Source organism: Otolemur garnettii, unplaced genomic scaffold, assembly GCF_000181295.1.
Source record: "Otolemur garnettii isolate 467f Iridium unplaced genomic scaffold, OtoGar3 scaffold00021, whole genome shotgun sequence".
Lineage (NCBI taxonomy): Eukaryota > Metazoa > Chordata > Mammalia > Primates > Galagidae > Otolemur > Otolemur garnettii.
This window is the reverse complement of record NW_003852416.1, coordinates 6,591,619-6,614,149: the sequence shown is the minus strand read 5'-3', so window position 1 is coordinate 6,614,149 and position 22,531 is coordinate 6,591,619. Positions and strand designations below refer to the sequence as shown.

Below are 22,531 nucleotides of genomic sequence, written 5' to 3'. Positions count from 1 at the left end.
TTTAGGATTAAATTACATCATCATTTTCTACTTCATGTGTCTAGTTACTTATAAAATTATTACTCAAAAAATTGATAGTAGTAACTCTTTAAGAACATTTTGTATTTTATTGATAACTAAAAGATATTTTATAGTTATTAATAACACTTTGTATAGAAAAGGCCAAAGTTTTATATAGCTTTCAGAAAGATGTCTTAATAATCATTTGAGATTTACTGGTAAATGGAAATTAAGGGAAACTTTTCCTTGGAAATGGAAACAAATATGGATTTTGTAATATTCTTCAGTATTTTCCAGTTCTTATGATATCAGTGTTTAAAATTCACCAGTTGAAGAGAAGAAATATATTTTAAAATAAATTTTGCATAATGGTTTCTGAGAAGCCTTTTTTAATAACTGGAATTATTAAAAATTGATGTATTTTAAGTAGTTAGATATTCTATTTGTGAAAATGAATTCCAAGGGCATTATTTAAAGCAATAATAGAAGATTTAGTTCTAAATATATAAAGGTCCAAATGAAAATACAATTAAACTGATAGAGTAAAACTGGAATAATAACAAACCAAGGATATGGTATATATCTTATAAATCTTATTATTTCTTTAATTATCTTATAGCTTCACATATATGCCCAATTTAAACACTGTTCTTTTCTTTGCAATTAAAGAAGGTAATAATTTAAAAAAACTTGATGACAGTTTCTTACAGATCAATTTTTAAATTCTTTCATATTTCAAAATCTGTATTACTATTTTTATAACCTGATTTTACAAAAAGCCAAAAATAAGTAAATTTTAAAAAAGGAGATTATTGTAATTACCTGTAGTTCATAGTTTTTATACTGTTTGTAACTTTGGGAGCAACAGCACAGCTTATATAAGCTTTCCTATAATATTGTTTTCTGTCAGAAAAAGAAGAAAAATTAGAACCTGTCAGTTTTTTAGTCACTATTAAATACTAAAAAAGGAATTTTCTGTTAATACTTCAGCAATACATGTTGCTTTCTATTCTTAAGTAAAAACAAAAACACTGTTAGCTTATTATTTTACTTAATAGCAGCCCAATATAGTTTTGAAGGTAATTACAATAATCCAGTCAAAAATACTGTGTGTTAACTACAATCATAGATAGATGAGAAATATTCCAAACCAAGAAAACCAAGGAGGTATATCGTAATGTAGGACATATTCAGTTATCTAAAGATCTTTTAAACAAAGTGTCATTTACCACTGTGTACCATTAAAAAATGTAAATTTCCAAAGGAAGACTATTCATGTCAATGAATTATTTATCTATAAGCTTAACATTAGCCACTTGTGTTTAATGAAGCAAAGAAAATTCTTCCTTCTTTCTTTGTAAGGGAATTAGAGGAGCTTGTACTTATTTTACACTTTTTTTAATCCAGTCTCTGAGGTGGTTAGCACTCAGGGAATTCACAACTATAAACAATATAATTAATGATTTTTTTAAATTCAAAATTCTGTTATCCTTGTGTAGCACACTACATTGAGCTCTTGATGGTCACTGAGAGACGCATGCCATTATTGTTTGCAGTATCCTGAGAAACATTTTTGTTTCCAGTAGTATTAAAACACTAAGTGGCAGCTATGTTATTAACACCACATGATGCATTTGAGTCTGCCATAAATCTATCCATTTTACCTTTGCATTTTTTATCATGTGACTAGAAGACAATATTCATGGTGCTTTGTATATCTCTCACTATCATCTATGGATAAGCAATTCTGAAGACAAAGCAAGCCATTCTTAGCAAAACATCAGTAAAAGTAATTATGGAAAGTCTGAGCCCAATGTAGGATGATCTGATTAGGAATTAAAACTTTAAAACATCACATAGCAATGGCTGTGGATAATGTTATAATTTCTGTTCATTCTTGGCTCACAGGAGTCTTTAAGTACTAATTCCATTTCTCTCCATGTCATGGTTGCCACACTTTTTTTTTCATTACTAAGTCAGTGTTTTTAATCTCCTCTTTGTTCAGGATATATGTTTGATTTTCTTTAAGTAATTGTTATCTCTGAGGTATGAATTACAAAAATGTTTATATTAATTACAGATGATATTTTCCTGTCTTTTTTCATGATCATGTATTTTTTCCCTTAGCCTATAATTATGTTTAAAATATCAGAACATGTAACATAATGTTTCTGTTATGCAGCTCAAAATTGTTCTGGATTAAGAACCTGTGGACAGTGTTTGGAACAGCCTGGATGTGGCTGGTGCAATGATCCTAGTAATACAGGAAGAGGACACTGCATTGAAGGATCTTCCCGGGGACCAATGAAACTTATTGGAATGCACAACAATGAAATGGTTCTTGACACCAGTCTTTGCCCCAAAGAAAAGAGCTATGAGTGGTCCTTTATCCAATGTCCAGGTAATAAAAATGTGATGAACACAATTTCATTTTCTGTTTAAATGAACAAGAATGATTTTCCTATTACTACAATAAAGATTTTAAAAGAGAAACAATGAAAATGAGACTCAAATTTCCATCATAAAAATTTTTCTTCTGTAGACTATAGCCATCTCTGTTGTACATGTGATATTCTGTTTAGAATTATTCACTAGGGTAAGCACATTGATGGAATATAAAGATTAGTTTGGTTTCATGTGAACAGTGAAGAGGAAAATATTTTGGCTTCATACCAATTTTCTACCCTGTAGCAAAGACCATACTTTTTTATTGTTCATAAAATTATAATATCTTAGAATTCTCACATAATTCATAGTATCTGGTCAAATTTCATGCTAAGTATGGGAGTATTCTATATATAATACCTATGATGAATTCATCTGGCCTCGTCTTGAAAGCTGCCACTGGAATTTACTACCATTCAATTTTGAAGATCATTTAATTTTTTGAGGATTATCTTCATAGAAAGTCTATACTTCTGCTGAATAAAATCAACCTCCTTAAAAAATTAATTTATTGGAGGTGCCTGTGGCTCAGTGAGTAGGGCATCAGCCCCATATACCGAGGGTGGTGGGTTCAAACCCAGCCCCAGCCAAACTGCAACAAAAAATAGCCAGGCATTGTGGCAGGCGCCTGTAGTCCCAGCTACTTGGGAAGCTGAGGCAGAAGAATCGCCTAAGCCCAGGAGTTGGAGGTTTCTGTGAGCTGTGACTCCACTGCACTCTACCAAGGGCGATAAAGTGAGATTCTGTCTCTACAAAAAAAAAAAAAAAAGAAATTAAAATTAATTTATTTAATATGTTATTATTTAGAGCCAAATGTGTCCCAAGAGATGATTATTAACTAAGTGGGTTAAAATCACTGCATTCATGGAGCTTATATGCTAAATGAAATTAATAAAATCAATTATACACATATGGTGACAAGTTTTATTAAATAAGTAAAGGAAGGAAGGGGGTTATGGCTTGCTGTTAAAACAAGTAACAGTAATAAACACCTGACATAGACAAGGAAATCAGTCATGGAGATAGCTGGTAAAGGATGTTCAGAAGAGGTAACAGTCTGACACAGGATTCAGGTTGTCAGGCTGTTACCTGGGAGGTGATACTAGAGGCATAAGTAAGGGAATCCAGAGAATTCCAAGAGGAAAGACAAAAATCAATCATATGTGCATTATTAAGCTAGCTACCACACTGGGAAAGTGGGACTCAGACTCACTTGGAACCTGTGAAGAACCAGGTGGAATGTTCCTCAGCATTATCTGTCTGAGGGACTGGGAGACAGGGACATTCATCTACTAACTCTCATTTCCCATTGGTTGAATGACACCCTTGGGCCTATTGATTCCCTTGTATTTTTTATGATCTGTACCAGCATGTCTGATTAATAGCTTTCCCTGGCACCACTGAAAACACTGAGGAAGAAAAGTAGAGAGGTCCTGGAGAACATACTTTAGACGAGACTGAAAGTGTACTGCCCTGAAACCAGACGAAACGAGGTAACGTGGCACAAGGTGCAACAGTACCTGCTGCTAAGACTACGAAATACATGAAAAGCCGTAAAAAGGAACAGACTATTGGTTTTCATGGCATGGCTGAATCTTAAATTCACTTTGCTCAGTGGAAGAAGCCAGAACCAAAGGCTAAATGTTATTATTTTATGTATAAGAAAACTGAAACAGACAAAAGTATGGGGATGGAAAAAATCAGTTAGTTGCCAAAAGAAGGATTACAGATTGACATCAAGGTGGCATCTCAAGGGAATTTTTTTGGGGGTGTACAACTGTTCTGTATGGTACTGAAGTGTTGGTAAATAACTTTCTGCATTTATCAAAACCCATACCTGAACTACAAAGAATTAACTTTATGTAAATTTCAAAACCATCAACTCGGATGTTGGGGGAATCCCCAGATAGACTGCAGATTGTTGAATCTAATGAATCTAACTGTATTATAAATGCCATGATCTCACCAAGAAGTGTAAATAAATAAATGAATTGAAATAAAAATATCTAAAAAAGAGGAACTGACCAAAGTAACTTTGGTAAACTATGTTTTGACTGGATAGTCTAAGGCTAATGAAAAAAACTATATACATGCACCATATTCTGGTTGGTCAAATTTTCTCCTGGGTACAATTTCATAATTCTAAACTTATATTAGAATTGAGCAAATAAGTTGTATTTAATATGACTGGAAGCAAGTTTCCCACTGTCAGAGACAGAAGTTAAAAATAAATAAGGGGTGAAGGCTACATTGAACCCAGTGGTGGTAGAGTAAGAGTCTAAGATAACAGCATGAATTAGTGTTTATTTTAATAAGGTTGGCTCTCCATATTTAGGGTTCTGCATCTTCAGATTTAACCAAACATGGATTGAAAAACAGTATTTGAGGGATGTAGAACACATGGATATGGAGGGCCAACTATTTTATATCTGGAGGTTCTGCTGGGCTGACTTCAGGATCAAAGTGTACTGTTGTAAGATTCTTATACAATACATGAAGTAGTATGTAATATAACTTGGAGGTAGACTGTGATAATTTGTAAAGGTGTGTTTTATACCCTGAAATAACAATGAATATTACAAAGTCATAGCTAATAAGCCAAGAAAGGAAATAGAATGAATTGACCCATTTATCTTTATGATATTAGCATTTTTATTCCATGTAATAGCTTTTGCTCTAAAATGTATTTGTCTGATGTTACTGTATTAAATATCAGATTTGCAAATATATCCTCCCATTCTAAGGACTGTCTTTTCGCTTAATCTGTAGTATTTTTTTCCTAACATGAAATATTTGGATTTTGGTAAAGTCCTTTTTTTTTTTTCTATTGTTTTCTGGTGTTTTGGTGTTACCCGAGAAACCATTGTCTCATCTAAAATCCTCAATATTTATGCCTATAGTTTCTTCTAGGAATTTATGTTTTAGCTCTTATATTTGGGTCTTTGTTCATTTTGAGTTAATTTTCTTGTGTATGGTATAAGGAATCAAGCTTAATTCTTTTGTGTGTGGATATTTAAGTTGACTAGTTGACCCCACACCATTTGTTGAAGAGACTTACCTCTTCCTATTGAATTTATTCCTTATTCTGCATATTTTATTTTTCATGTTTAGGAATTATGTTGGATATTTTCCTACTTTTCTCTTTTCTCTTTCTCCTATTTTTATTGTATACTGAACATATGTCACATACTAGTAACAGCTGCTTTAAATTTTTTTCCCTGCTAATTCTATGTGTGTGCCATATCTTTGTCTGTTTCTATGATCTATTTAAAAACTAATTAGCGGTCAGATTTTCCAGCCTTATTATTTTTGATAGTGTTCTGTACCTTGTGAATTTTTGTAGTTTTGTATTGAGTTTGCACTGTTTGTTTTTGAGCATTGGGGTTTTTTTCTGGCATACAGTTAAGTTACTTGGTATCTATATGATTATTTCAAAAAATGTTTTTAAGATGTGTTAGGACGTGTACATAGCAGCCATAATTTTGATGCTATTTTATTTCTAGTCTCTGTACTACGCCCATGGTATTATGATCTCTCTGCACTCTGGTGAGTGGGAACACAAACTGTTATGAGCTCCTGACATTGTTTGAATTACTATTTTTATGGCATGTCATACCAGTGTTTTCAATTTATTTAGCCAAACATTTGGGGATCACTCAGTAGATTGCTGTGGGTACCTCTCACTTCTCTAGTATTTTGCCCCACAAATTCTAGCCACCATAGCCCCCTTTAACTTGGATCTTCGTTTCTTCAACTAAATGAGAATTCTGGCCTACTGTCTAGATTTCCCTCCCCTGGCTGCATCCTCAAATCTACCTCCACACAGAAAGCCTGGACTGACGCAGAGCTCGGCCTGTTTCTCTTAGGGATTTTATTCCTGAGAGGTCTGTTATATTTGAAAGTTGCTTCATATATTTATTTAGTTTTTTTCTTTTTCTTTTTCTTTCTTTTTTTTTTAAGAGTGTCTACTCCTTCATGGGCAGAAGTGGAAGTCTTTTATCTGTGTGCTTTTCTTTACAGTGAATCTCTTGCAAATGGCATATATGTGTTGCATTTTTTGTTTCTTAAATCTTCTCTGATAATCTTTATTTTTTATCACTATTTAGTCAATTAAATTTGACTGAATAGTATAATATTGCTATTATTGAGATTAAGCTACCATCCCGTTTATTAGTTTTATAATTTTTCTTTATTTTTTTCTCTTGTTTTTTTCTGCCTTTTACATTTTCTGGGTTAAGTGAATATTTTTAAGTCCACCTTTGTATCATTTTTATTGAATTTTTATCATTTCTTTTGTGTGTGTGTATGTATTTTAGATAGAGTTTCACTCTGTTACCCCAGACTAGAGTACCCTGGTGTCAGCCTAGGTCACAGCAATATCAAAATCCTGGATTTAAGCGATCCTCCTACCTCAGTGTCCCAAGTAACTGGGACTACAGAGCCCTGCCACAATGTCTGGCTAATTTTTCTTTTTTAATAGAGCAAGCGGGGTCTTGCTTTTTCTCAGGCTAGTCTGGAATTCCTGTGCTCAAGTGATCCTTGGCCTCCCAGAGTGTTATAATTACAGGCATGAGCCACCATGCCTGGCCTCTCTTGTGTTTTTTTAGTGACTGCTGTAGTGATAATAATAGTCATATTTATCTTATCGCCATCTACCTTGAATCAGTATCATCCTACTTCACGTGTAAGGTAAGATTTTTATAATAGTGTAATTCCATTCGTTCATTTCCTGTCCTTTCTGCAGTTATTGGGATATATTTTACAACCCCCAAAAGACATTATTAATTTTGGTTTAAATAGACAATTTTCTTATAAAGAAGTCATGATAAGAAAAAACATTTTTGAGGGCGGGAGAGGGAGGGTATTTGGTGGGACCTCACCTATTGTGCATAATGTAATGGTACATTTCAAAACTATTAAAAGTATAGCATAAATGTCTTACCATAACAAGTATGGTTGAGATGATGATAGTTATGTTAATCAGTCTGATTTAAGTATTCCACATTGTATATCAAATTTGCACATTGTACCCCATAATTGTACACAGTAATGATTTAATAAAAAAGAAAAAAATTTGTATTGGCCATTTCCTGGATCTTCATTTTTCTTACACATATGAATTCCCTTCTGCAATGAATTCCCTTCTGTAGTGATTTTTCTTTAGCCTGATGAGCTTTACTTAACTTTTTTTTTTTTTTTATTGTTTCAGGTTCATTGGAGGTACAAAGAACTAGGTTACACTGATTGCATTTGTTAGGCATCTAAAAACTGTGTCCCACACCCAAGAGGCGTGCCCTATACCCTAACCTTCCATCCCCCACCCTTCTCTCCTCTCCTTGCTCCCTTATTCCCTTGCCCCCTACCTTGAATTGATTTGAGTTTTTCTTTTATGAGGGTGTGTATTAGATCGTCTGTTGGCTTCATATTAGAATGGAGTACATTGGATTCTTGCTTCTCCATTCTTATGATACTTAGAAGAATGTGTTCCAACTCTATCTATCCAGGTTAATATAAGAGATGTAAAATCTCTATCTTTTTTAATGGCTAAATAATATTCCATGGTATACATATACCACGGCTTGTTAATCCATTCCTGGTGGACATTTAGGTTGTTTCCACATGTTGGTGATTATAAATTGAGCTGTGATAAACGGTCTAGTGAAAATGTCCTTATGATAAAAGGACTTTTTTTTTTTTTTCTTTTGGGTAGATGCCTAGTAATGGGATTGCAGGATCAAATGGGAGGTCTAATTTGAGTTCTTTGAGGATCTCCATACTTCCTTCCAAAAAGATTATATTAGTTTGCAGTCCAACCAGCAGTGTAAAAGTGTTCATTTCTCTCCACATCTACACCAGCATCTGCAGCTTTGAGACTTTGCAATGTGGGGCATTCTCACTGGGGTTAGGTGATGTCTCAGGGTGTTTTTGATTTTCATTTCTGTTATGACTTGGGATGATGAGCATTTTTTCAAATGTTTGTTAACCATTCATCTGTATTCATCAAAGGAGATTCTGTTCATATCTCTTGCCCAGAGGTAGATGGGATTGTTTACTCTCTTTTTGTTCATTAATTTGAGTTCTCTGTAGAGTCTAGTTATCAAGCCTTTGTCAGATTCATAACATCTACCATTATCTCTCCAGATTTTGTATCTATTCCATCATACTACTCTGTACTGTATTTCTAGGAGTTTACTTCACTCATGTTAGTCTGTTTGCTGTGTTTCTAATTTTTGAACTGTCAGCTCTTCATGTAACATCCTTACATCTCCTTAGATCTCTCTCTATATATGTATTTATTATTATTATTTTTGAGACAGAGTATGTCACCCTCGGGAGAGTGCCATGGAGTCGCAGCTCACAGCAACCTCCAACTCTGGCTTAATGAGATTCTCTTGCCTCAGCCTCCCAGGTAGCTGGGACTACAGGTGCCCGCCACAACGCCCAGCTATTTTTTAGAGATAGGGTCTCGCTCTGGCTGAGGCTGGTCTCCAACCTGTGAGCTCAGGAAATCTACCCACCTCAGCCTCCCGGGGCTTGAACCACCGCACTTGGCCCTTAGATCTATATTTTATTTTATTTTTTGAGACAGAGTCTCACTTTGTCACCCTTGGTAGAGTGCAGTGGTGTCATAGGTCACAGCAACCTCAAACTCTTGGGCTTAAGCGATTCTCTTGCCTTAGGCACCTGCCACAATGCCCACCTATTTTTTGGTTGTAGTTGTCATTGTTGTTTGGCAGGCCCGGGCTGGGTTCGAACTGCCAGCTCCAGTGTATGTGGCTGGTGCTCTAGCCAATGAGCTACAGGCACCAAGCTAAGATCTATGTTTTAATTACTAATTATTTCTTTAGATTAATAATTATTAATAATCTAAAGTAATAATTTACTCTTGAACTTATATTTTAATATTTATTTTTTAACCTAGCAACCCGTATTCACTGTGTTAAAGCAGTTTAATTCATGATTCTCTGTCATAAATTTAGGTTGGATTTAGGGAGGCAATTCTTTTGTCAGTATCTCTTGCTTTGATTCTAGTGGTTTCTTCTCCAGCTTTATTGTGTTTCACATCAGTGTTTTCAATTCATTATTTAGCCAAAGACTCAGAGGGACCCTCTGCAGATTTCTGTCTGCAGCTTCTCTCTGCTTATGTAGCTACAGTTACTTAGCAACTTGGCTGATTCTGCGTGGTCTTAGAAGGCTAAATTGACAGAGTTGGTGGATGAAGTGGCTGGTTGGGAGGTCCTCAGTTGGAATGGCTCATCTTTGCAATATGAGACCTATGACCTATTATCCTCCAGAAGGGTACTGGGCTTCTATACATAATATTTTTAGAATGGAATTCCAAGAAGGAGAAAGACCTAGACTTTGAATTTCTATGCCATAACTTACATACTTGTTTGGTCTGAGAAAGTATAATTTCTAAGGTTGGAACATATACCACTTTTATTGTTGATACAGAATATTTCTATGTATTCACGGGGTATGGGTGATATTTTATTACATGAATAGAATGTGTAGATACAGGCAGTGTATTTGGGTATCCATCACCTTGGTTTCTATGTGCTGGGAAGATTTCAAGTTCTCTCTTCAAGCTACTTTGAAATATACAATACATTGTTGTTAACTAAACTCACCCTTCTCTTCTACGAGGCATTATAATTTATCCTTTTGTCTAACCCTTTGTTTATACTCAGTATTGCCAATTAACCTACCTCATTTCATCTTCCTCTCCCATGCACCCTTCCTATCCTCTGGAATCTATCTTTCTACTCTTGACCTCCATGAAACCAATATTTTAGCTGACAAATATGAGTGAGATTGTGGGACATTTGTCTGTGTGTGACTGGCTTATTTTCTTTACCATAATGACCTTCAATTCCATCCACATTATTGCAAATGACATGGTCTCATTCATTTTTATGGCGGAATAGTATTTCATTGTGTATAATGTGTATAGATACCACATTTTCTTAATTTATCTATTATTGATCTCTGAATTCATTCCACTGCAGTCACAGAACATACTTTGTAATACTTCAGTCCTTCTAAATTTACTGAGGTTTGCTTTCTGGCGTGGTATAGGGTCTATCCTGGAGAATGTTTCATGTGCATTTAAGAATAACTATATATATTTTATTGCTATTGTATGGATTTTTCTCTAAGCCTTTTTGGTCCAGTTGGTTTATAGTGTTGTGTGTAAAAGCCTTCTCTTCCCTTGTTATTTTCTGTATGGTGGTTTAATGCATTGTGCTTCTCCTATCATTTCTGTCAGTGTTGGCTTCATGTATTTTGAGGCTCAGTTATTTATACTTTTAATATTTTCTTTATGAATGGTCCTTTTTGCCATTATTAAATGTCCCTAATTAACTCCTGTAACATTTGTTAAAAGTCTATTTATGTGATGTTTGTATAGCCATACAAACTTTCTAGTGATTGTATTTGTATGATATTTTTCTATCTTGTCTTTTTCAGTCTTCTCCAACCTTTAGACCTACCATGTCTCTCCTGTGCACAGCATATGGTTGGATCTTTATTTTTTAATGGAAATTGAGAGTCTTTTGATTGACTTGTTTAATCCATTCCTATGTAATATTATTATTGATACAACTGGATATATGTGTGTCATTTAACGTTTTTCCCCGTATGTCTCATGATATTTTTGCTCCTCCTCATTTATTTAATTTTTTACATGGCAAGTGAATATTTTCTAATGCAACATTTTTGTTTAATGAGGGTTTTTTTTTTTACTACTTTTGGGGGGTTATTCCCTCAGTAGTTGCTCCAGGGTTTACCATATACATCTTAACTTATTAGAATGTTTCAGGTTTATACTAACTATTCCAGTGAGATATAAGAATGTTATTTAGAGGTCTTTTCTTTTTCTTCCTTTTTCTCAAATCATACTGTTGTACATGTCACATATATGTTGCAGACTTAAAAATACATTATTTAAGTTATTACTTTATATGATTTTTATCTGCTAATGAATCTAAGAAAAGAAATGGGGGCAAGTTCTTAAAATAACCTTTGTTATAGTAATCTTTGTATTTAAAATTTCTGGTTTTCTTCTTTCGTTCCTGCTGATCCAAGTTATTATGTAGTGTCATATCTTTAGCTCAACACAGCCTTGGTACATTCACCTCCTTTGTGCCATTATTGGCAAATATATTACATTTTTTGTGCTGTAGGCTAAATACTACTACTATATATCCATATTTAAATATACTTTAATAATTGGTTAACAAAAAACAAGAAGACATATACATTTTTCCTATCTTCATATTATTACACACTTATCATTACAAGTCCTCTTTTTCTTTATATATTATATATACATACACACACACACATTATATATATGTGTATATACACACACACACACACATATATATATGGAGCTGAGTTATTGTCTGAGATCATTTGTTTTGCCCTGAAGAACTTCTTCAATATTTTTTACAAGGTGGACCATCTAACAGTGAATGCTGTCAGTTTTTGTATATTTGAGAATGTTTTGATTTCACCTTAAATTTTGAAAAATAACTTTGCTAAATAGAGGATTCTTGATTGATAGTTGTTATTTGAATACTTGGTATAATTGTACTGCCTACTGGCCTCTATTATTCTTGATTAACAGTCATTTATTAATCTTTTTGGGCTTTTATGTAAGTGAGAAATAATTTTATCTCTTAGCTCCTTTTAAAATTTTCTCCTTGTTTTTGCTTTCATCATTTTTAAAATAATATGTCTCTTTATGGATCACTTCATGTTTGTCCTATTTATAATTTTTACCCTTTTTAAATTTTTATGGGTACATAATTGTTTTATATATTTATATGGTATATGTGATGTTTTAATACAATATACCTCTATTAAATCAGGGTTACTCTACAAATCAGGGTTATTGGAGTATCATCATCTAAATCATTTATCATTTCTTTCTGTTAGGAACATTCTAATTCCACCTTTTTAGTTATTTTAAAATATTTCCTAAATTATTGTTGAGTATGGTCACTAGTTACTTTTACCCATACAAGTTAGGTAAAGATTGTTAATTCTACCAAACTTTTATATTGGCCTTCTTGGAGGTGTTTGTTATCATATTGGAGATTTTCAGCAGTTGTTTTTTCAAATAATTTTCAGCCTTTTTCTCCATCTCTCCTCTCTCTTTCTAATATTCCCATTACTCATATCATGGTATAGTTTACTGTGTCCACATTTTTCTGAAATTCTATTGCCTTGTCTTCATTCTTAGTTTTCTCTGTACTTTAAATTTAAATATTACTTTGATATGTCTATCAATCTATCTTTAAGTTTGCTAATTTTTTCCTGCCATTTAGATCTACCATTGAATTTCCTCTTGTGTATTTTTTATTTTAGTCTTTGTACTTTTCTATTCCATATTTCTGTTTTATAAAATTTTTTTTTGTCTGTCGATAGTCTCTGTTTGATAAGCCATTGTTGTAATGCCTTCCTCCTTTAAGTATGACTGCCTTAGTTTTTAATCTGCCATTAATTATTTTGAATATTAACATTTTAATCTTCTATGTTCTTTTACTCCAGTTATTGGGTTACCAATTCTTATTTTCATTGTCTCTCCTTTTTCTCCTGATTTTTTCTTTATGATGTGCTATAATTTTTCATTGTGAAATTTAATTTAGTAATTTTATCTTTTTCCATGTCAGGGGGTTGCAAACCAATTCTTGTAGGTCAAATACAGTCTACTGCCATTTTTGTTAAGAAAATTTTTTCAAGGTACAGATATACTCATTTATGTTTGTTTTGGGTATGGTTGCCTTTGCACTACAGTGACAGAGATGAATAGTTGATAGAGAGACTATATGATTTGAAAGGCATAAAGTACTATCTAGTACGTTGCAGAAAAAAAGTTCACCTATTTTTGTCCTGTGGTATATTTGTGCAACCTGAGTTGGAGTCTCTTAAGGGGCCATTTACATCTTTTTCAAGGTCTTTGAGGCTTTTCTTGTTTGCAGAGCAGGTTTTATGGTAATGTTTTCTTTTTCTTAATTTTTTTTACCACATGGACAATGTAGATTTCAATTCAACACATATACCTGGCGTCAGACTTTAAGTTCTCACAAGTAACTTTTTTATGTCATACACATACCGCAGTTAACTTCACATTCTTTTCTGCTTTTTGTGGAGGTTGGGATGTGTTTTAGCATCTTCTTCACAGATAGGACCTAAAGTAGATGGCTTCACCTTATCAGCATGATTCTGTCTGGTTCCCTTCCATGAGGATGCCAGTGAGTATATCTTCTGGCTCTGCTGATTTTGGAACCAATACTTCCTAGCTCTTGATTTTCTATCCCATGTGTAGAGAAATTTTGCCACTAGTTCAAACTTCATTTTGCCTGTCTTGTTTTCTTGATTGCTTGCTTCATTTCTAGCATCTGATAATTCTTTTTTCTTTCAATATTGGCTATGTATTAAAAAAATGTTTTTTGATTATTTTTGCCTTGAATTTCTATGGATACATATTTTAAATTTATGAAGAATGTCAAGATGTTTTAAATGTTGCACATCTGTTAGAGAACACACATTTTTCAAAGCTATGTACTTTATTTGCGTGTCAGATGCTGAATTTGTCCTTATGTTTTATTTTGATTTTTCCTGTTTGTGTATTCATAAATGAAGAGCCATCTGGGTTGGTTTTAAAATTTAGACAAAATAGAATGGATGCTTTCTCTTTCGTTTTATTCATAGCCACAACAATGATGTTTAGAACATTTTAAGTAACAATCTATCTTGTAAGAACAATTAGATGCAAGCCTATATTACCTGTTATTCCAACAGTCTGATAGTAATGGGGAGTGAAACACAATCATAGGCTTACTATTTAGTTTATCTTTTTCTTGTCTATATTTGGTATAGCCATTATGTCTGTGTTACCCTTTCTATAACATGCTCTCTCCTTTGCCATTACTGCAATAGTAGTTATAAGTTACGGCACTGACCAGTCTCTTATTTTGCTGGATATTGTCCCTGCACTTGGGTCTAAATTATACCAGATTCTGTTTTATATATCCACTACAGGTCTTCCTTACATTGCCCTTTCCACTTTCCACACTGTGTTGAGGTGCACTAGTGATGTGCTTGACTGCCCGTGGCCAAAAATTGTTTTTTGTTTTTTTTTAATTTTAGAAAGGTTTACTCATAGGATCATCTTTATAAATGTAGGAAAGAGTCAACATCCATCCATTCATTTTAAAGACAAGAAAAAGATAGGAAAGGGAAACGAAACAAAATTTTAAAAAACTAGTTAAACTAGGGATAGGAAAGAAATTCTCTGATCAAATAAAGAAAATGTGCAAAAATAACTTAGAGTACCCAACACACTTAAGCTTTCCACCTCAACTGCAACTGGGCATGGGACAAAGATCCTGCTGTCACATTTATTTGACATCGTTACAGTGGTCATAGCCAGTGCAGTGTTGCAACAGAAAGGTAATAAAATCCAGATGAAGTGAAAAAGAAAACATTTTTGTTTGAATTTTTCTCATTCAGCATGGGGAGGGTTGACTGGTGTTTTGTCAGGGGTCATTTTTTTTTATTTCAAGAAGTGCTATAAGTTATTAATTTCTAGCTGTCAATTAATCCAAATGCCAGTTGTTGCTGTCAGATTTCCTTATTATCTCTCTTTTAATCAGTGAAGATACAAGTGCTAAATTTAATTATGTTAATCAGATTTAAAGTACTTTTTTCTTGAATTCTTCCATGTGACCAGAAATTTCACAAATTTCTTGCAGTAACTTATTTCTTATTTGAAATCTCCAGGTAATTTTTACATGTATTGGTCATTCAACAAATTTTATTTTTACCTGAGTGAATATGTTAGTGGTGTCACATAGTAAATTTCCTATGATGCTATAGCTTAACATTTTCAGCATAATGTTAAAAATTAAAGGTCTTATTCTAAAAGTTAATTATTTACTATTATAATTTACTATTATAAATGCAATATGAATTTATTATAGAATATTTATGATGTAGAAAAACCTGACTATTCTAAGATACCCATCTTTGACTTTTCCACATACATTTTATACATTTAACACAAAATTGTAATCATTCTTTTTAAACTGATAAATAGTAATTTTATATTGTGATCATTACACAATCAATACATTATGTGATGATCAAATCATGGTAATTAACATAGCAATCTCCTTGATCATTTATTTGTTGTGAGGTCATTCGAAATCTTCTCTTCTGGCTCGGTGCCTGTGGCTCAAGCGGCTAACGCACCAGCCACATACACCTAAGGTGGCGGGTTCGAATCCCCAGCCTGGGTCCGTCAAACAACAATGATGGCTGCAACCAAAAAATGGCCAGGTGTTGTGGTGGGCACCCGTAGTCCCAGCTACTTGGGAGGCTGAGGCAGGAGACTCGCTTGAGCCCAGGAGTTGGAGGTTGCTGTGAGCGTGATGCCATGGCACTCTACCCAGGGGGATAGCTTGAGGCTCTGTCTCAAAAAAAAAAAAAAAAAAAAAAAGAAATGTTCTCTTCTAGCTATTTGAAATATATGATGCATTATTTTTTACTATGGTCACCATCCTATGCAAAAGAGTACCATAGCCTATTCCTCCTGACTGTAGCATTGTATGAGTTAATGAGCTCTACCCCTTTCCTCTTCCCCTTGTTCTTCCCAGTTTTTGGTAACCACTATTGTCTCAACTTCTATGAGATGCATTATTTTAGATTTAAGACATGAGTGAGATTATGCAGTTTTTATTTTTCTGTGCCTATTTTATTTCGCTTAACACAGTGGTTCTGAACCTTCCTAATGCCACGACCCTTTAATACAGTTCCTCATGTTGTGGTGACCCACAACCATAAAAGTATTTTTGTTGCTAAGTAGCAGGAAATAAAAAGGACACAAAGAGATGAAAATAAGAAGCAACAAAAATAATTTTATGGTTGGGAGTCACCACAACATAAGGAACTGTATTAAAGAGTCATGGCATTGGAAAGGTTGAGAACCACTGACTTAACATAAAATCGTCTAGGCTCATTCATATGACCATTTTTATTTAATTATGGCTGAATAGTATTCCATTGTGTATATGCACCATGTCTTTGTGCAGTCATCCTTTGAGGAGCATTTAGGTTGATTATGTACCCTGGTTATTGGGAATAGTGCCACAGCAAACATGGGAATGCAGATGTCTCTTCAACAAATTGATTTCATTGCCTTTGGATATTTCAGTAGTGGGATAGCTGGATCATGTGGTATTTCCATTTTTAACCTTTTTGAGAAACTTCCACATTGTTTTTCTCAATAGATGCACTAATTTACTTTTCTAACAACACAGTATAAGAGTTCCCCTTTGTCTACATTTATATAAGCATTTGTCTTTTTAATAATTGTCTTTCTAACTGGGGTGAAGTGATATTTCATTGTTGTTTTGATTTGCATTTTTCTGATGGTTAGTGGTATTAGGCATTTTTTCATATACCTATTGGCCATTTGTATCTCATCTTTGGAGAAAGGTCTATTCAGGACTTTTGTCCTTGTAAAAATTGAATTTTTTTTTATTGGCTATTCAGTTCCTTACAATTTCCGGATATTGACTCCTTATATCAGATATATCACTTACTGACATTTTCTTTCCTTTTGTAGATTACCTCTTCATGCCATCAATTGTTAAATTTGCTGTGCATAAACCTTTTAGTAGTAGTTCCATTTGTTTATTTTTGTATTCACTGGTTGTACTTTTTGATTCTTGTCTAAAAAAATCTCTGCTCATATAGCATTTCTCTTATTTATCCTTCTATTAGTTCATAGTTTGAGTCTTACATTTAAGCCTATAATTTATTTATAATGATTTTGAGGAATCTAGTTTTATTATTTTGCTTGTGCTATTTAATTTTCCCAGCAACATTTATTGAAGAGATTGTCCTTTGCCCATGGTGTGTTCTTCGCAACTTTGTTGAAAATTAGTATGCTCTAAGTGAATGGTTTTTAAATCTGGACTCTTTATTCTCTTCCATTGGTCTATGTGTCTGTTTTCGTTTCAATACTATGTTGTTTTGGTTATAATAGTTTTGTATATTTTGAATGAAGTAGTGTGATGAGGCTCAGTGCCTGTAGCTTAGCAGCTAGGATGCCACTAGCCACATACACTGGAGCTGGTGGGTTTGAACCTGGCTCAGGCCTGCTAAACAACAGTGACAACTACAACTAAAAAATATCCAGGCATTGTGGTGGGCACCTGGAGTCCTACATACTTGGGAAGCTGAGGCAAGGGAATAGCTTAAGCCCAAGAGTTTGAGGTTGCTATGAGCTGTGACACCATGACTCTCTACCGAGGGCAACATAGTGAGACTATGGGGGGAAAAAAAAAAGGAAGAAGTAATCTGATAACGCTAGTATTTTCTTTTTGCTCAAGATTGCTTTGGCTATTTGGCTATTTTGTAGTTCTCTATGAATTTTAGAATTGTTCTTCCTATTTCTATGCAGAATTTCATTGGAATTTTGATAGTGATTGTACTGACTCTATATAGCTTTGAGTAATATGGACATTTTAATAATATTAATTCCTTTAATTTATGAACATGGGATAATTTTTCATCTATTTGTGTCTTTTTAATTTTCTTTCATCTGTTTTATTCTTTTCATTGTAAAGATTAAAAAAAAAAAGTCCCCCTCTTTTTGTCCCTAGCTTTAGGTGGTTCACCCCTGTTACACTTGCAGTGCTCCCTGTATGCTAATGCAAATCAAGGAAGGACCCAGGATAGTAGGAAAATCAAGTGTCTTCCTCCAGCTTACTTTTTCCATAGTAGAAACCATGAGTCCAGGGGTACTTTCTGCTTGAGATAATATCATGGCTTTGAGGGAAGTGCGTAAGAGTCCTAGAAATCCAATCTCTTTATCTTTCAACCAAGTTTTACTTGTCCAAAAGGGCTTCACAGCCTTGCTTTTGTGTTCAGGTTTCCTAATTCCTGTGGAAGTAATTTCTTGGGTGGGTGGTTGTTCAAATTAAGTTTCTGCAAGAGTGTGATTACTGGAGAGACCTACTTTACCATCTTACTCTACTTCCTTGGATCTACTATTGTGAAAATTATAAGTAAATTATACTGTGTTCTTGTTTCAATTCATTATGAACTATTTTCCCTTGTTATTAATTTTTATCCTAATTGTTTCATAATGCAATATAGTTTTAAAGCTACATATTTTTTTAGTTCATAAAGAGGATGATGAGGAACATTTAATATTTTTTCATGATGACTCCATGTCACTTCATACTATTTTATGATAGAGTTATACTTCTGAAATTTTCTATAACATGTAGATATTTGGTTTTACCCTTTTTATGTGTGTATTTCTTTTTTCTTTTTCTTTTCTTTTTTTTTTTGAGTCAGAGTCTCAAGCTGTTGCCCTGCTTAAAGTGCCATGGAGTCACAATCACAGCAACCTCAAACTCTTGGGCTCAAGTAATTCTCTTGCCTGAGCCTCCTAAGTAGCTGGGACTACAGGCACCCACCACAACACTCAGCTACTTTTTTGTTGTTGTTGTTATTGCAGTTGTCATTGTTGTTTTAGCGACCCGGGCTGGGTTTGAACCTGCCAGCCTTAGTATAGGTGGTCGGCACCCTACCCACTGAGCTGTGGGAGCTACCTTATGTATGTATTTCTTTACTCTTTGATGTTAATGCATGTTAATGAACCCTGGGAAACCTCCACTGCCATCCTGGGAAATCTCTCTCCCTTTCAAATTTTATGTATACAATAGGCACTTTTGTATGGCATTTAATATGTATTTATTATTTTTATTCAGACTTCCTTTTGATGTTTTTGTTCCTAATCTTAGAAATAGTGGTGAACATAACTTCCATATAGTATTTGATTAAATGATATAATTTGTGTGTATCACTTAGGACACTATAGTATGGTGTTTAATGTTTAAAAACCGATTGAATAGATACAGACCACAAACAGTTGGTATCAGCTAAACATTGGCTGTCTTGGATGAAGTGAGACAGAACTCAATTTAATGGTAGCTGCGATTTTAGTTGTAATTATGGTGAAAATGATGATGAATTTTGGGCAAGCAGTTAACAAATAAAGTCAGTATTATGTCCCAAATTGGCACTAAGAACATGAGCTTTTGTATATGAATTTTAATCTGAAAATTTTGGATTCTGCTATAATATTAATATCAAAAGAAAGCAAAAGTCTCACTTATAAAGGTATAGAAAAGATCTCATGATTTAAATCTGAGTTTGTTTGGTTGAAAATCAAATACAATTTCAGTTTGCTTTGAAACTTTATTTGACTAAAGAAGATATATTTTGTGCAAATTAAAGGACATATTATTGTTATTTTTACTGCTAATTTATATTCTTGAGGTAAGGTTCTATTTCCACATAATTTTCTATATTAATTGATTCTTTTATTATGTGTAAATATAAAAATATATCAAGATGAATTTTAGCCACATTTTTCAGTCCTATATAACTTAATATAAACACCATTCACATGAAATTTTAAGAGATATGTTAAGAAGTCTTTCCTCTTTAGTTATGACCTTTATGGCTCATTTTATCTGTAACTCCTGCATTTTATAGAGGATAAGATAAAATACTAATAAATAATTTATGGTCACCATTGTCTTACATTAATACTTAGAGCCCTGTGTGTTATTTATTCGAAAAATTTTTGACGTCTGTTTTTAATTTTGCTATGATTCAAATTTTTAAAATAAATTTTTTATTTTGAAAGCTATTAAACTTGATATTATTATGTTAGATTTTGTAATACTTTTTTTTGTTGTTTTCTTTAGCTTGCCAGTGTAATGGACATAGCACTTGCATCAATAATAATGTGTGTGAACAGTGTAAAAATCTCACCACAGGAAAGCAGTGTCAAGACTGCATGCCAGGTTATTATGGAGATCCAACCAATGGAGGACAGTGTACAGGTAACACTTTTTAAAATTTCAGTGTGTGTGTATTTTTACCAAGGACAATTGAATTGAGAAAGGTGCCTCTTTCAGAAAATATATATTATGAAAGAAAAAATTTTTTTATTCAGTTTTATGTTTTTGGAAAATATGCTTTCTTTAAAAGTATTACTCTGTCTTATTATAAAATGGACACATATTTATTAATGAAGTTTATGAAATGCAGATAAATAAAAGGCAATATTACCTATAATTTCACTATTCAAAACAATAACTGCTGATGGTCTTGTTTTTCAAATAGTAGGTTATTTTTTACCTTAGAAATAAATAATTAAAAGTTAATGGTATATGTCTCCTATCAGGTATGATTTGTTGTTGTTGTTGTTGGACAGGGTGGTAGTACAGAATGATGTTTAAGAGAATAAGTTTGAAATAAATTCTGGTGTGAAATCTGTATTCTGTCGCTGTGCAAATATATGACCATGCCTCATTTTCTTCATGTGTAAAAGGAAGGTGAGAATACTTCCTTGGATTGTTGTAAAGATCAAATGAGGTAATATTTAATATAGGCCTTAATAATGTTGCTGAAAAAAACTAGGTCTGTCCTTGGGCAACAGAAAGCAAGACATTGAAGCATCAGGTTTCTGAATACTGAAAAGTTAATTGCAAGGCTGCCAGGCACGGAGACAGAGGTTGGGCTCAACTCTTTCCAAGCTCAGCTCTGGCGGGGTCATGTTTTATAGGCATAGGATAATGATTGGATGTTGCAATGACACCAGGAGGTGTGATCTGACTATATCACACCATGAGGTGATACCAGGGCTCGATCTGATTGGATCATGGATCATGCCATATGCTGTCTGCTTTTTAATCTGGTTTCCATTCCTTGACCTGAGGACTTAGGTTCTATCTGTGGTTGCATCATCTGTTTATCCGAGCATTCTTATGTTATATAACTTGCAACCTGGGGGCCCCTAGCAACCAAAGAACAACTTTTATTATGCACTTCCTGTCCTGTGGTTACAGGAATTGAAGCTAAAGAAAGAGCATTATAAGCACTAGTCATAATCATCACAATTTTTTGTTCACTGAACTCTGTATTTCTCTGTCTTCCTCTGTATTCTGCTGCTTCTCTCTCCTACTTGTTAAAGAATACTTGGCCTTTTAAATTTCCTTAAAAGTGGAATTTTATGGTAATCTTTCTTTATCTCTAGATTAGACCTTGTCTTTTAAATTTTTTTATCTATTTTCCCTAAATAGAGATTGCCTATGTAGTACCCAGATGAAAAAAACTCCTGTTTTTGGCTATGAAAAGGTGAAGAATCTTTGAAAAGGGAATGTAGCCTGGCCCTGCTCTGGATAAAATTGTTAATAGTACCTGCATATTAAAACCACCTGGAGAGCTTTTTAAAATATAGATATCTGAGCCACTCCCTAAAACAAATAAATCAGTACCTGGGTTGTCGTTCCAGGATGAATCCTGAGCAGTTTCTTAGTTTCCTAACTGAACTCTATTAGGCACTGAAAGTTGAGACAAATGGAGAAAAGTGAACTGATACCACCTCTGAGTCAAAAAAATTTCTCAGGCAAGGCATCTATGTATTGATGTCTGTGGGAATTGGTTTCAGAACCCTCCATGGATATCAAAATCTGCAGATGCTCAAGTTTCTTATATAAAATGGTATAATATTTGTATGTTATCTATGCATATCTTCTTTATGCATTATATCATCTCTAGATTACTTATGTTAAACAATATATCAAATATAATATGCCCAGTAAGTAAAAATGAGTAACCTCTCTCTCTTTTTTTTTTTTTTTTTTTTGGTCCTACTCTTCAGTCTTAGTGCAGAAGTTATGTTAATACGAAGCAAAGATGTCCAATTGCTTTTAGCAAAATGCCACAGTTTAGTGCTGTGCTCAGTGGATGCATACGGTGCAGTAATTGTGAGCAAAGTGGAATTCACAAAATTTAGACTTACCCACAGGAGACATAATATTTTAATTTTTTGTGATTATTAAATGAAAAGACCAAGGTTTTGGAGACATCCTGTTTTCTGAGTTTTTGACTTCCGAAGTTTCTGTAGCCACAAATTTCACTGGAGAACAAGCAATTTCAGTGTTTTAATGTATTGAAGCAATACATTATTTCCGTGATGTATTTT

General features: G+C 33.6%; 1 protein-coding gene across 1 annotated transcript in view; it reads left to right on the top strand.

Moving 5' to 3' along the window:
- Positions 1-22,531, top strand: part of ATRNL1 (attractin like 1) — a 701,118-nt gene that overhangs the window by 192,287 nt on the left and 486,300 nt on the right. The window contains exons 18-19 of the mRNA XM_003787143.1: positions 2,183-2,401; positions 20,247-20,384. Of these exons, the coding sequence (XP_003787191.1) occupies positions 2,183-2,401; positions 20,247-20,384 (357 nt within the window). The remainder of the gene's footprint in view (positions 1-2,182; positions 2,402-20,246; positions 20,385-22,531) is intronic.